The sequence below is a fragment of the Plasmodium falciparum genome (genome assembly GCF_000002765.6).
Source record: "Plasmodium falciparum 3D7 genome assembly, chromosome: 9".
Taxonomy (NCBI): Eukaryota; Apicomplexa; class Aconoidasida; order Haemosporida; family Plasmodiidae; genus Plasmodium; species Plasmodium falciparum.
This window is the reverse complement of record NC_004330.2, coordinates 122,501-136,296: the sequence shown is the minus strand read 5'-3', so window position 1 is coordinate 136,296 and position 13,796 is coordinate 122,501. Positions and strand designations below refer to the sequence as shown.

The 13,796-nt window shown below is 17.0% G+C and overlaps 5 protein-coding genes across 5 annotated transcripts in view; 3 read left to right on the top strand and 2 right to left on the bottom strand.

The window, feature by feature from the left end:
- Window positions 1-709: 709 nt before the first annotated feature.
- PF3D7_0903200 (ras-related protein RAB7) lies at window positions 710-2,535 on the top strand (the record flags this gene model as incomplete). The annotated part of the gene is made up of 7 exons (XM_002808866.1): window positions 710-762; window positions 1,344-1,411; window positions 1,533-1,591; window positions 1,748-1,894; window positions 2,019-2,093; window positions 2,219-2,367; window positions 2,466-2,535. 7 exons carry the CDS (start codon window positions 710-712, stop codon window positions 2,533-2,535), a joined length of 621 nt encoding a protein of 206 aa, XP_002808912.1.
- A 2,824-nt stretch (window positions 2,536-5,359) lies between these two features.
- Window positions 5,360-6,157, top strand: PF3D7_0903100 (protein RER1, putative; the record flags this gene model as incomplete). The annotated part of the gene is made up of 2 exons (XM_001351869.1): window positions 5,360-5,912; window positions 6,105-6,157. The coding sequence occupies 2 exons, from the start codon at window positions 5,360-5,362 to the stop codon at window positions 6,155-6,157; spliced, it is 606 nt and encodes a 201-aa protein (XP_001351905.1).
- Window positions 6,158-6,596: 439 nt separating this feature from the next.
- On the bottom strand, window positions 6,597-7,073 carry PF3D7_0903000 (conserved protein, unknown function; the record flags this gene model as incomplete). Its single annotated transcript, XM_001351868.1, has 1 exon — window positions 6,597-7,073. One exon carries the CDS (start codon window positions 7,071-7,073, stop codon window positions 6,597-6,599), a length of 477 nt encoding a protein of 158 aa, XP_001351904.1.
- Window positions 7,074-8,572: 1,499 nt separating this feature from the next.
- Window positions 8,573-8,881, bottom strand: PF3D7_0902900 (conserved Plasmodium protein, unknown function; the record flags this gene model as incomplete). Its single annotated transcript, XM_001351867.1, has 1 exon — window positions 8,573-8,881. One exon carries the CDS (start codon window positions 8,879-8,881, stop codon window positions 8,573-8,575), a length of 309 nt encoding a protein of 102 aa, XP_001351903.1.
- Window positions 8,882-11,290: 2,409 nt separating this feature from the next.
- Window positions 11,291-13,796, top strand: part of PF3D7_0902800 (serine repeat antigen 9) — a gene marked incomplete at both ends in the record, with an annotated part of 3,386 nt that continues 880 nt past the window's right edge. Inside the window, 4 exons of the mRNA XM_001351866.1 lie at window positions 11,291-11,324; window positions 11,558-12,154; window positions 12,362-12,502; window positions 12,650-13,796. The exon at window positions 12,650-13,796 is cut by the window's right edge and continues 880 nt beyond it. Coding sequence (XP_001351902.1) covers window positions 11,291-11,324; window positions 11,558-12,154; window positions 12,362-12,502; window positions 12,650-13,796 — 1,919 coding nt within the window. The remainder of the gene's footprint in view (window positions 11,325-11,557; window positions 12,155-12,361; window positions 12,503-12,649) is intronic.

Sequence of the window (13,796 nt, the reverse complement as noted above, 5' to 3'; positions counted from 1 at the left end):
TATGATATATATATATATTATTATATGTTTATTAATATGTACATATATATTGTAAAGTAATATAAATATATTCTTTTATATTTATAATAAATTCATTATATATATATATATATATATATATATTTAATATTTTTCCCATATAATTGTATACAACTACAAAAGGGAAACTTTCATATAATCATTTTAATGTGAACAAAAAAAAAATATATTTATTATGAAGTAAAAAAAAAAAAGGAAAAAAAAATTTGTTAGGGTTTATGAATAATCTCGTATTACATTTTTAATATTATAAAAAAAAGAAAAAGAAAAAGTATACATATATGGATATATATTATATATATGTAATGTATATATAAAATATGTATATATATATATATTATATATATTTATAATTAAATAATTTTTCCTTTTGTTTTTATTTTTTCCCCATACATATTTAAAATAGTAATATATATATATATAATATATAATTATTGAATTTATTTTTATCTATTGTTTCAAAGGATTTTATATTAAATAGTAAAACTTTTAAAATTATCAAAACATAAAAATAAAAAATAAAAAAATAAAAAAATAAAAAAAATTATAGGTAATTATATAACATTATAAATAAATTTTTATTTCTCAAAAAAAATTTTTAGGTATCATTGTAAAATCAAATTTTAATAAAAAAAAAAAAAAAAAAAAGAACAATATATTGAAGGAAAATATGTCAAATAAAAAAAGAACCATATTAAAAGTTATAATTCTTGGAGATAGTGGGTAAATATAAATTTGAAAAATTGTAAAATAATAATTAAATTGTATGATTATATATATATATATATATATATATATATATAAGGTAGAATAAATTTTTAACTATAAATGTGTAATGAAATATTTGGCTTATAAGATTGAGTATATAGAAATTTAAATATAAGTATTAATATTTATTTATATAAACATGATATGGATATATGCTGTCAATATTAAGATACTGGTCCATAAAATGAAAATATATTTGTAAATATTTTTTAATAAAATCTTATTATATGCTTTAAACAAATGTGTTTATTACCTTATATATATATATATATATATATATATATTATAAGCAATAAAAAAAGTGTGTAATATTGAATTATTTCTATTTGAGAAATATCCTTTTATTATATATACTAAATAGAAATGATATTTGAATTTAATATAATTATTTAAGATACATTTTTTGAAATAATACAATATATTCATTTCTTTAAAATAAAAAAGTATAACCATATTTATTAATCAAAAAGATACATATATATAAATATATATATATATATATATATATATGTGTACATATTTTTTTTTTTTTACAGTGTTGGTAAAACATCATTAATGAATCAATATGTGAATAAAAAATTTACGAATCAGTACAAAGCAACGAGTAAATAAAATGTTTTAGAAGGAATAATAATTATATATATATTATTTAATAAAATATATATATATATATTTGTACGTATGCATGTATGTACATATTTTATTTATTTTTTTTATTGCTTCAGTTGGTGCCGACTTTTTAACTAAAGAAACTATAGTTGACAATGAACAAATAACTATGCAGGTTCAAATAAAATATTTATATATCTTTTATTTAAAAAAATAATGCTAATATATATATACATATATATATATTTGTGGGATGAGTTATAAGAGAATAGATATAATTTATATTATTTTATGATTTTTTTAATTTTTTTTTTATTTTATATTTCTTTAGATATGGGATACTGCAGGACAAGAACGTTTTCAAAGTTTAGGAGTAGCTTTTTATAGAGGTGCAGATTGTTGTGTTTTAGTATTCGATTTGACAAACTACAAAACTTATGAATCTTTGGAATCGTGGAAAGATGAATTTTTAATTCAAGTACTGATAATAAAATGAATATAAAATGAAATAAAATAGAAAAAAAAATATATATTTTTTTTTGTAAACGAAAATTTATACAGGTGTAATATATATATATATATATATATTTTTTTTTTCTTAGGCTAGTCCAAAAGATCCTGAAAATTTTCCTTTTGTTATTATTGGAAATAAAGTTGATGAAACAAATAAAAGAAAAGTAAAATTTAATCTTGTGATTATTCTATATGTTACTGTTGTTGAAAATATATATATATATATATATATATATATATATATATATGTATATATATGTTTACTTTATTTATTTATTTTTTATTTAAGGTTCAATCATTAAAAGTTTTGCAATGGTGTAAATCAAATAACAATATTCCCTATTTTGAGACAAGTGCAAAAAATGCAATTAATGTTGATCAAGCATTTGATGAAATAGCTAGAAAAGCTATGAAGCAAGAACACCAGGAAGAACAAATGTAGGATAATCAATAATAAAGCATACATATATACATATACATATACATATAAATATAAATATATATATATATATTTATTTATTTATTTTAATATACAGATATTTACCCGAAACTTTTGCTTTAAATAATCAGAGCGAACAAAAAATGTACAAAAGTCGTTGTTGTTAATATATGATTATAATAACAAAACCTTAAATTAATTTGGGTGCATATATTTGTACACATTATTTCTATTTTCTTTTTCTTTTTCTTCTTCTTTTTTTTTTTTTTTTGTCCGTACTTCTTTGTGTTTAATCCTATAATATGAATAAATATTTTTTCTGGGAGGGATAAAAATATAATATATGAACATATATATATATATATATATATATTTATGTATTATATTTAGTTTGATATATAGCTAATTCCTTAGATTATAAAATAATGTGCACCTATGTTTTCAAATAAGATAGTTTTTACAGTAACAAAAAAAAAAAAAAAAAAAAAAAAAAAGGAAGAATTTGCTAATTTTATATACAGTAATATTATATACATGTTTATAATATTAATATTTATTATTATTATTTTTTTTTTTTTAATTTTATATACATATATATGTAATTATCCTAATTTTTCTTGTTTACATTTATTACTTCATTTCTATTTTACTCACTTTTGTATTTATATATAATAAAATATAATATAAATATATATATATAATTATGTTTCTACATAACTTTTTTTTTCTTCTTTATATATATATATATATATATATAAGAAAAAAGTTAAATATAAAATTTTAAAGAACTGTTTTATTACAAAAAAGGGAAAAAAAAAAAAAAAATAAATAATACGCCGTTCTCTCCTTATATATAAATAATTTTTAAGTTACTAAATAAAAAATAAGGGATGAAATTTAATAAGTAATATGGAAATAAGAATATATAATATATATATGATCATAAAAAAATTTTTTTTTTCTGCTCAATAATTATAATATATAATATTGTTTATTTAAAAAAACAATGTTCTTCTTTACCTTATAATTATATATATGTAGAATTATTAATATATATATATATATATATAATATATACAATTTTATGGTGGATCATTATTTATGTAATTTGTTATACTATAAATATTATATTTACTTTCATTTTAAAATTTTTTATATAATACGAAAAAAAATATATTTGTTCAATTAAAAGTAATCATATATATTATATATATCATTAAATAAAGAAGTAAAATATAAGTAATATCAGATTTATTTATTTTACTATTACGTATAAAATATATATTATTGTATTTTATTTAAATTAAAGTAATTAAAAATTATTATATATTAATATCATTTATATATATATATATATATATATATATATTATACATATGTTATATATCATTATTAATATATATATTATTTATATTATTCTTCATATTTAGTAGTTTATAAAATTTTATAAATTATTATTTATTTATTGTTATTTTTTTTTATTTTTTTTCTTTATCTTACCATGAGATAATTTTTCCGTATATATTTAAAAAATTAAACAGGATCATCTTTTACATAGAATATTATTTTATATTAAGATTTTTCCTTTTTTATTTAAAAAATTTTTTTTTTTATTATTTTTTTACTAATTAATATCTTTTGTGCTTAATATTTTTTATACCAGTTATTTTCATTTTTTTTATTATTTATTTGGCATAGTTATACATTTTTATTGTTTAAAAACAATAGGAAATATTATGCTTATATTATTTTCTACATATATATATATATATATATATATATATTTTTATAAATACATACATATATATGTATATATATATAAATAATTTAGTATTACTGTTAATTTTTCGCTTTTACGTATTTCATTATTATTATTATTTTATAAATGCCATATATTTAATATAATATGATGTAAACAAAATATACAAATTTTTATGTGAGAGCAGTTTAAAAATAGTTCCATATTTACATTTATATATATAATAGTATGTAGTAATATATTTATATAAATAAATATAACTTTGTATGTATATATATATATATATATTATAATTATATTTGTGTAATTATGTTTCGTATGTTTTGTGCTTGAGGAACATAAAAAAAACATTTACATTGTATAAGTAATAAATTTATTTAATTTTTAATATTTCCATTTCTTTTTTCTTTTTTTCTTTTTTTTGTGTGGTAATGAAAATGTATACGTATTGTTTTATAATTTGTAAATAAATATAAATGTAAAATGTAATTTTTTATATAAAAGCACTTATGAATGTATATATATATATATATATATATATATATATATATATATATGATATGTATAATATATATAAACATCGAACATATGTTTATTTTATTTTATTTTTTTTTTTTTATTGGAAATATTTATAAAAGAAAAAATTCTCTAAGTAAAATTTTTTCGTGATTTTATTAATATATATATGTATATAATAATATATATTTTATGTATATATTATATATTTATTATATGTATATATATGTGAATATATAATTTATATGACATTTTTGTGTATATAATATAATTTTGGAGTTGTAATTTTTTTATAAGACAAAAAGTTAGAATATATATATTTCTTCTTTTTACCACAAAAAAAAAATATAAAAGGCCAAAGAATATATAAATAGGAAAATATAATATTTGGAATTTATGTTTTATGTGTATGCTTTATGTATTTTTTTTTTTTTTTTTTTTTTTTTTTTTTTTCAAATGACAAAAATATAAAAATATATATATTGACAAAAAGTTTATATAAACTGTATTAAAATATATATATATATATATATATATATAATAAAATCACATATATGTGTGATATTATTGATATGTTATGTTAAATTAATAAGTAGGAATTTATACAAGTACTAGAAAAGTTATATAAATAGAATAGAATAAAATAAATTATAATATATAATATAATAATTATATATATATTTATATATAATATATATATATATATATAAATAAAAATGGAGGAAACAGAACCGCAATTACCCAACATTTGTAATAAGTTAATTAATACACATAATTATTATGTAGATAAAACAACATTATATATAAAAACAAGATGGTTTACTTTGCTTGGTTTGTTTATTACCTATATTCTTAGGGTATATTATGTAACAGGCTTTTATGTTGTTTCCTATGCTTTAGCCATATTTTTATTAAATTTATTTTTGAGATTCTTAACACCTCATAATATAGAAGAAATATATGAACAATATGAAAATGAAAATAATGGTTTATTATTACCAATGAAACAAACACATGAAACTAAAAATTCAAATAATCCAGATGATAAAAAAGAATTTAGACCATTTCTAAGAAAATTAAATGAATTTAAATTCTGGTTATATTCTACAAGAGCTATCTGTATATCTATTTTTTGTACCTTTTTCTCATTTCTAGATATACCAGTATTTTGGCCTTTATTACTTTTTTATTTTATATGCTTATTTTTCGCAACTATGAAACAACAAATCAAAAATATGATTAGATTTAAATATCTCCCATTTAATACATGTAAGATAAAAAAAAATATGTTTTGTTTATGTGAAAAATTAAGAAGAATTATGATACGTTGAATATATATGTGTACTATAAATTATATATATTATAAATAAGACATATATATATTTATATATATATGTGCGTGTGTGTGTGTGTATGTATTTATATATTTATTATTTATTTATTTTTTTTTTAACTTTTCAGCTACCAAACAAACTTATGGATCGGTAGTACGTGGGACCAAAAATGGGAAATAAGACTTATTGGATATTTTTTGATCTTTTTCTATAAATATATACAATTTTTTTTTTTTTTTTTCCTTTTTATTTTTTTTTTTTAATAAATCTGAATTACATTTTTAATAATATTATTAATATATAATATTTTTGTATTTATTTATTTTTGTTGAAATCTTTTTTAAGATTTTTGTTTGAAATTATATTTTTAATAATTATATGTATATAATAATAAATAAATAAATAAAAACAAACACGATATATATATATATATATATATATATATATATTGTTTTAATAAGAATTAAAGTGTTATACATATAAATATATAAATTTTTTATTTCACCAAAAAAAGAAAAAAAATTAAATGAAATATAAATTAAAAAGGAAACAAAAATAAGACGAAATATACATAAATAAATATTATATATATATATGTGTGTGTTTCTTTTTTTTTTTTTTACTTTTCAACTATTTCATCATAATCTTCAATCATCTCGAGATCCTTGTCAGTTAGCTCATATTCTTTCATCAACCTTTCCGTAATAATTCTTTTTCTCCTTTGTGATATGGTTTCATTAGGTGCTAAAGTATAAACTGAATATAAGAAAACTGAGATAATTAATGTATTTACGACAAAGCTAGTAAAATCTTTCTTAATACTAACAAAAAATTTTCCTCTGTTATATCCAAATACACTTAAATTTTTTTTTGGTTGTGAATTTACTGGTTTATATTTCATATTTGAAAAATTATGATTATTTTTGTCGTCCAGGTTTTGGCTTAGGACATTTTTAAATTCTCCATTTGTTGTATTATATGTCCTTTTTGTAATACAAGTATTATTTTTTATATTGTTTATTTTTATTTTGTTATAAATGAAGTGAGGAACATTATATAAATGAAACTTTTTTTTTGTAATAAGGCTATAATTCATTTTGAAAATTAACTTTTTTATAATTAAAAATATAGGTGTTATAATAAATATATATATGATTTTTTTTTTTTTTTTTTTTTTTTTTTTTTTTGGATTTACAACTTTGTGTATTGTTTACGAAAAGGGTAAAAGAAAAAAAAAAAATTATATATATTTCAAATAAATATATATATATAATATATATTATTATACATTGATATTATTTACATAAATTGTAATAATTATAGGGTTATTTTTATAAAAGCAATAACTGCTATAAAGAAATAATAAAATGTATAAATATATATATATATATATATTATCCAAATTTTATAGTAAATGCTTTTCATGAATTTAAAAAATATCTTGTTACTGTACAAATATAAATAAATACAAATATGAATACTGAGAAAAAAAAAAAAAAAAAAAAAAAAAACATATACTTGAATGTATTCAAAAATTATAATTCACATATATTAAATATATATACATTAATACTTATATTGTTGTAACTTATAAAATTTACATGTTTTCGTTTAATAATATAATATATATATATATATATATATATATATATATACATTATATATTTTTTAATATTTCCTTCATTTTATTTTTTAAAAGTATAAAATATAAAATGTGTTATATATATATATATATATATTTCTTTTATTATTATTGTTTGTAATGTAATTTCATTTTTATTATATTAGGAAATAAAAATTAAAAAAAAAAATATATGTTATATGAAAAGATTTGGAAAATTAAAATGACATCAAATATGGAATATGAAAATAAGGGAAATATTATATGATGAAAAAGGAAATACAATATGAAAAAAAAACACGATATTATATAAAAAAAAAAAAAAACACGATATTATATAAAAAAAAAAAAAAACACGATATTATATGAAAAAAAAAACACAATGATATATAAAAAAAAAAAAACACAATGATATATAAAAAAAAAACACAATGATATATAAAAAAAAAAAACACAATGATATATAAAAAAAAAAAACACAATGATATATATAAAAAAAAAAACACAATGATATATATAAAAAAAAAACACAATGATATATAAAAAAAAAGTATATAAGAATATTAAAATATAAATAAAATTACATTTTATAATGATATAGTAATATATTTCCTTCTTTATGTTTCACTATGGCTATATTATAATATAATACATATTTAAAATTTACTTAAACGACAATCATCTGTTCCTATAAAAAAATTATTCATCAGTCCATATATGTACACTAGAAGTAGGATATGTTAGGAAAAAAAAAAAAACAAAAAAACAAATTTCATTAGAAAAAAAAAAAATTCCTTCTTCAATTTAAGAATGTCTCTATATGTTATATATATATATATATATATATTTATTTATTTTTATATTTATATATATTTATGTTTATGTGTTTCCTTTAACATGATAAAAAAATTTTGTACATCCTATCATTCAAAATATATATATATATGTGTATTATATGATACCATCATATTGTGTTATATCCCTTTATATATTGTGTTTACTTCAGCATCTCTAATATTTTTTGTATGTTTAAGAAATTGATAATAATCGTGTACTGCTATTCCAGTCATTGCCGTTAAAGACAGAAAAAGTGTTCCAGAAAGAATTAATGATCGTATAATATCAAATTTCTTGTTCGTTCTTTCTATTTCTGTTGTTAATTGTAATATTCTGGGGTCAATGTTTTTTGTTTTATAGTTCTCATTTGTATTGGAACATGATGAAATAAAAATAAGGCTTATTAAGAGGATAATAATAAATGTAAAATTTTGGGAGTTTTTCATTTTTGTTTTTATGTCAAAGAAGGAAAACAAGATAAATTTATTATAGTAAATATTTTAATTTGATAACAACGGTTTTTTTTTTTTTTTTTTTTTTTTTTTTAATAAATATTTTTATGAATTCACCATGTAAAAGAAGAAAATTGTATAAAAAAAAATAATATATAAAATGAATATAAATAAATAAATAAATAAATAAATATATATATATATATATTTTTTATTTTAATTCTTTTTTTGTACTATATTGTATTATATATATATATATATATATATATTTGTTACATGCAAGAGAAGACTATTTTTGTGGTTTTTTTTTTTTTATGGTTATGTTTATTTGTTATGTATTTTGAATTTTATGATTTAAAAGAACATGATATAAAAATATAAGTATGAGACCATTTGTAATTAAAAATATATACATATATCTGTATATGATATTTGTGCCTATATTTTCTATATTTTTTACTGTTAATTTTTTTTTTTTTTTTTAGTTTATTAGGAAGTATATTTTTTTATGCTATCATATTAAGACACATGAATGTGGCAAATGTTTTATAATTAGAAGTAAATTTTGTAGAAGATATATTATTATTGTTGGTATATTTCATGTATGATAAAAATTTTGTATATAAAACAAACCACAAAGGTGTATATATATATATATATATATATTTGTTACATGCAAGAGAAGACTATTTTTGTGGTTTTTTTTTTTTTATGGTTATGTTTATTTGTTATGTATTTTGAATTTTATGATTTAAAAGAACATGATATAAAAATATAAGTATGAGACCATTTGTAATTAAAAATATATACATATATCTGTATATGATATTTGTGCCTATATTTTCTATATTTTTTACTGTTAATTTTTTTTTTTTTTTTTAGTTTATTAGGAAGTATATTTTTTTATGCTATCATATTAAGACACATGAATGTGGCAAATGTTTTATAATTAGAAGTAAATTTTGTAGAAGATATATTATTATTGTTGGTATATTTCATGTATGATAAAAATTTTGTATATAAAACAAACCACAAAGGTGTATATATATATATATATATATATATATATATATATATTTATATGTTTATTTAATCTATATGAACAGTAATATTTAATTTTTGGTGTGTTTTATATTAATATTATAATGAAGTAGTATAATATGAAGTGAATTATAACCCATTATCCATAATAAGAAAAAAATGTTTTTAAAATTGTATATAATAATAATATATATATATATATTACTATTACTATAGATTTATATACATAGAATATGTTGTGTGGATATAATTTATATCAACCTTAAGCAAAAGGAATTATTTAATATTTATTGTTTTATGGCATAAACATTTGGATTTTTTTTTTCTTCATTATTATTTTTATTTTGAAATATAAAAATATATATATAAAAAAACAAGAAAAAATGTGAAAATGGAAACTAGTTACTTATATTTTTGATTTAAAAAATTAAAAATGGAAAAAAAATAAAGAAAAATATGAATTTACACAATATTTACTTTTTCAATTTAATTATAATAAAATTATTAATAATTTTTCTAGTTTATAATAATATACATTTTTGATATATGATTATGAGGAAAATTTTCATAAGTATATAAAGAGGCCTTTATTAAATATATATAAATATATTATATATATTAAATTCTATTACTAAATTTAGGTATATATTTTAAATTAGTATTATTAATATAAGAATACAAATGAAATATATACATTTGGAAATATTATATAAGAAATATTAGAATATATATAATGTTTTACAAAGAACGATAGAATTTGAATAGATGATATACAAGAAAAAATAGAATGCAACATTTTAATGGAATTATTTCTTTTTATTATCATTATTATTATTTTTTTTGTCTAATAGTACCTCTTTAAAAATACTATTAAATATAAATATATTTCTTTAAAAAGATGATCAATATTATCATATGTATATATATTTTTTTGAGTTAAAAAAAAAAAAAAAAAAAAATACTTTTACACCTTAAAAAAAAACAATCTCATACACACTAGGGATTAATTATTTTTATTGTTGCACTAGTAAAATTTTAAGAATAAATATCACATTGTTTTTAAAAAAAAATATAATATAAAAAGAGAAAGAGAGAAAAAATGGAGAAAAAAAAAAAAAAAAAAAGAGAATGAAAATGAAAAAGAAAAAAAAAGATGGAGAAAAATAATATGAACTAATATATTTTGACCATATAATTATATATTATTTATAAATTTTTTTATTATTATTTATATTTAGTGTATACATATATATATATATATATATATCTTATATTTTCTTATACATTTGTTAAATCTATTCTTACTTTATAATTTAATATTGTTTGTATGTTTAATATTGAATTTAAAATTCGTGTAAGAAAATGAAGGTTTCATTTACATTATTTTTTATAATATGTAAGAAAAAAGAAAAAAAAAATTAAGAAAAAATATACACGTATGTTAAGGGAATAATTAAAATGTGTATAATGAATTTGAATATATATATATATATACATATATTTTGATTAATATTAAAATAAATACAAATTTAAAATTAATTAATAATAATAAATATGTGTTTAATTTTAAATATAAAATTTTTATTATATTTTATAAAATATGTTTATATTTTTAATTTCTTTTTTTAGATATTATATTAAATTGTGATGTGTTAAAATGTGAAGTTGAATCTTCTGATAGTACCAGTTTCTTAAATTTGATTTCTGGTCAGAGTTCATCTAATTCGGATGATACTGTTTCTAGTTCAGATTCACGTGGTGTTGTTGCATCTGTTTCTGGTACAGTTGATTCTGATGTATCTAGAACAGATTCAACTGGAAATGTAAATAGTAAAAATTCTGAATTATCAGAAACAAGACAAAATTCTGTTGAACAAAATAATAATTCAAATAGTTCAGATAATTCGATTAAAATTAAATCTGCATTTTTAAAAGAAAATGTTGGTGTAAAAATTACTGGTCCATGTGATGAAGGGTTCGGTTTGGTTATGGTACCTCATATAATAATTAATGTGGACACTAGAAATACTGATATACAATTGGGAAAGAAATCATCAGAAATAAATTATGGAATAAAATTAAGAAAAAAAGGAAAAGATGAATATGAGGAAAAAGTTGGTATAGATCTTTTAAAAAATGTATGTGAGACAGGAAAAAATTTTAAATTTGTTGCATATATTAAAGGAGATGAATTAATTATTAAATGGAAAGTTATAGAGGAAGGAAGTAATAAAATAAAAAAAAAATTAAAACATAAATAAAAAGAAAAATATATATATATATATATATTTATTTATTTATATATATGATGAAAACATGTAAATGATTATATTAAAATATTCAATTTTTTTATGCAATAAAATATATTATATAATTTTTCAAAAATATTTTAATTTAATTTTTTTTTTTTTTTTTTTTTTTTATATTTATTAGATATACCAATAGATATAAAAAAATTCAAAATAAAAAGGATGAGCCCTCCTATTACTTCCATACAAGTATTTTCCTCCATGTCAGATGAAAAGTCCTTTGTGCTTGAAAACAAAAATTATGTCGTAACAAATAATATGCCAGGTAATGCAATTATGTGGAAAAAGAAAAGAAAATTAATAAAAAAAAAAATATATATATATATATATATTTTTTTATATGTACACTATTATATTTATTCATTTTAGTTTTTATAAAAATATATTGATTTCATATTCCCTTTTATTATAGAAAAATGTGAAGCTCTAGCTACTAACTGTTTCTTGAGTGGTAATATTGATATTGAAAAATGCTATCAGTGTAGTTTATTAGTTGAAAATGATAGTAAATCTGATGTATGCTATAATTTTATTTCTCGTGAAAATAAAGAAAAATTAAATGAAGAACGTTTTAAAGTCAAAGGATCAACTGAATATGAAGAAAGTGTAGAATCTGAACTAAAAGGAGCTATAGATTTATTAATATCATCATTTTATAAATCCGATGGTGAGAATGGTGAAAATGTTTTGATAAGTTTTGAAGACTTAAATAGTACATTAGAAGATGATATTATTAATTTCTGTTCTTTATTAAAACTTGTTGATTTAAGTGGAACATTTATGAATCACCAAATAGGTACTACTGCAGATGCCTTTAATAATATTGTTAAACTTTTAAAAGAACATAAAGAAGAAGATGAATTCGTATTACGTACGAAATTAAGAAACCCAGCACTTTGTATGAAAAATGTGGACGATTGGGTTAAAAGTAGATGTGGTTTATTAACATCTGATGATTCATATGTTGTTATAAAAAAAAATTCTGATACTAATGGAAAGAATGAAAATAATGAATCAAATGATGAAGAATATGACGGAGTTATTGATTTAAGTACAAATGAGAATGGAAATGTAAAATCGATTCAGTTTAATGATGATATATATTGTAATGATGATTATTGTAATAGATGGAAAAATGAAAATAATTGCATATCCAAGATTGGCGTTGAAGATCAAGGAAATTGTGCTTCCTCATGGGCTTTTGCTTCTAAATTACATTTTGAAACACTAAGATGTATGAAAGGATATGACCATTTAGGAATTTCTGCTTTGTACTTAACTAACTGTTCTAAGGGAAAAATTAGTAAAAGATGTACTGAAGGTGGTAATCCAAGCGAATTTTTAGAAATCGTTTCAAATAGTGGATTTTTACCAACAGAATTTGATTACCCTTACTTTTATGCATTGGTTGAAAATAGTTGTCCAAGTGGTTTAAATAAATGGATAAATTTGTGGGAAGACGTAAAATTATTCGATTATAAATATGAACCTAATTCTATTGGTAGTAAAGGATATTCTGTATATAAAAGTGAGATGTTTAAAGATAATATGGATGAATA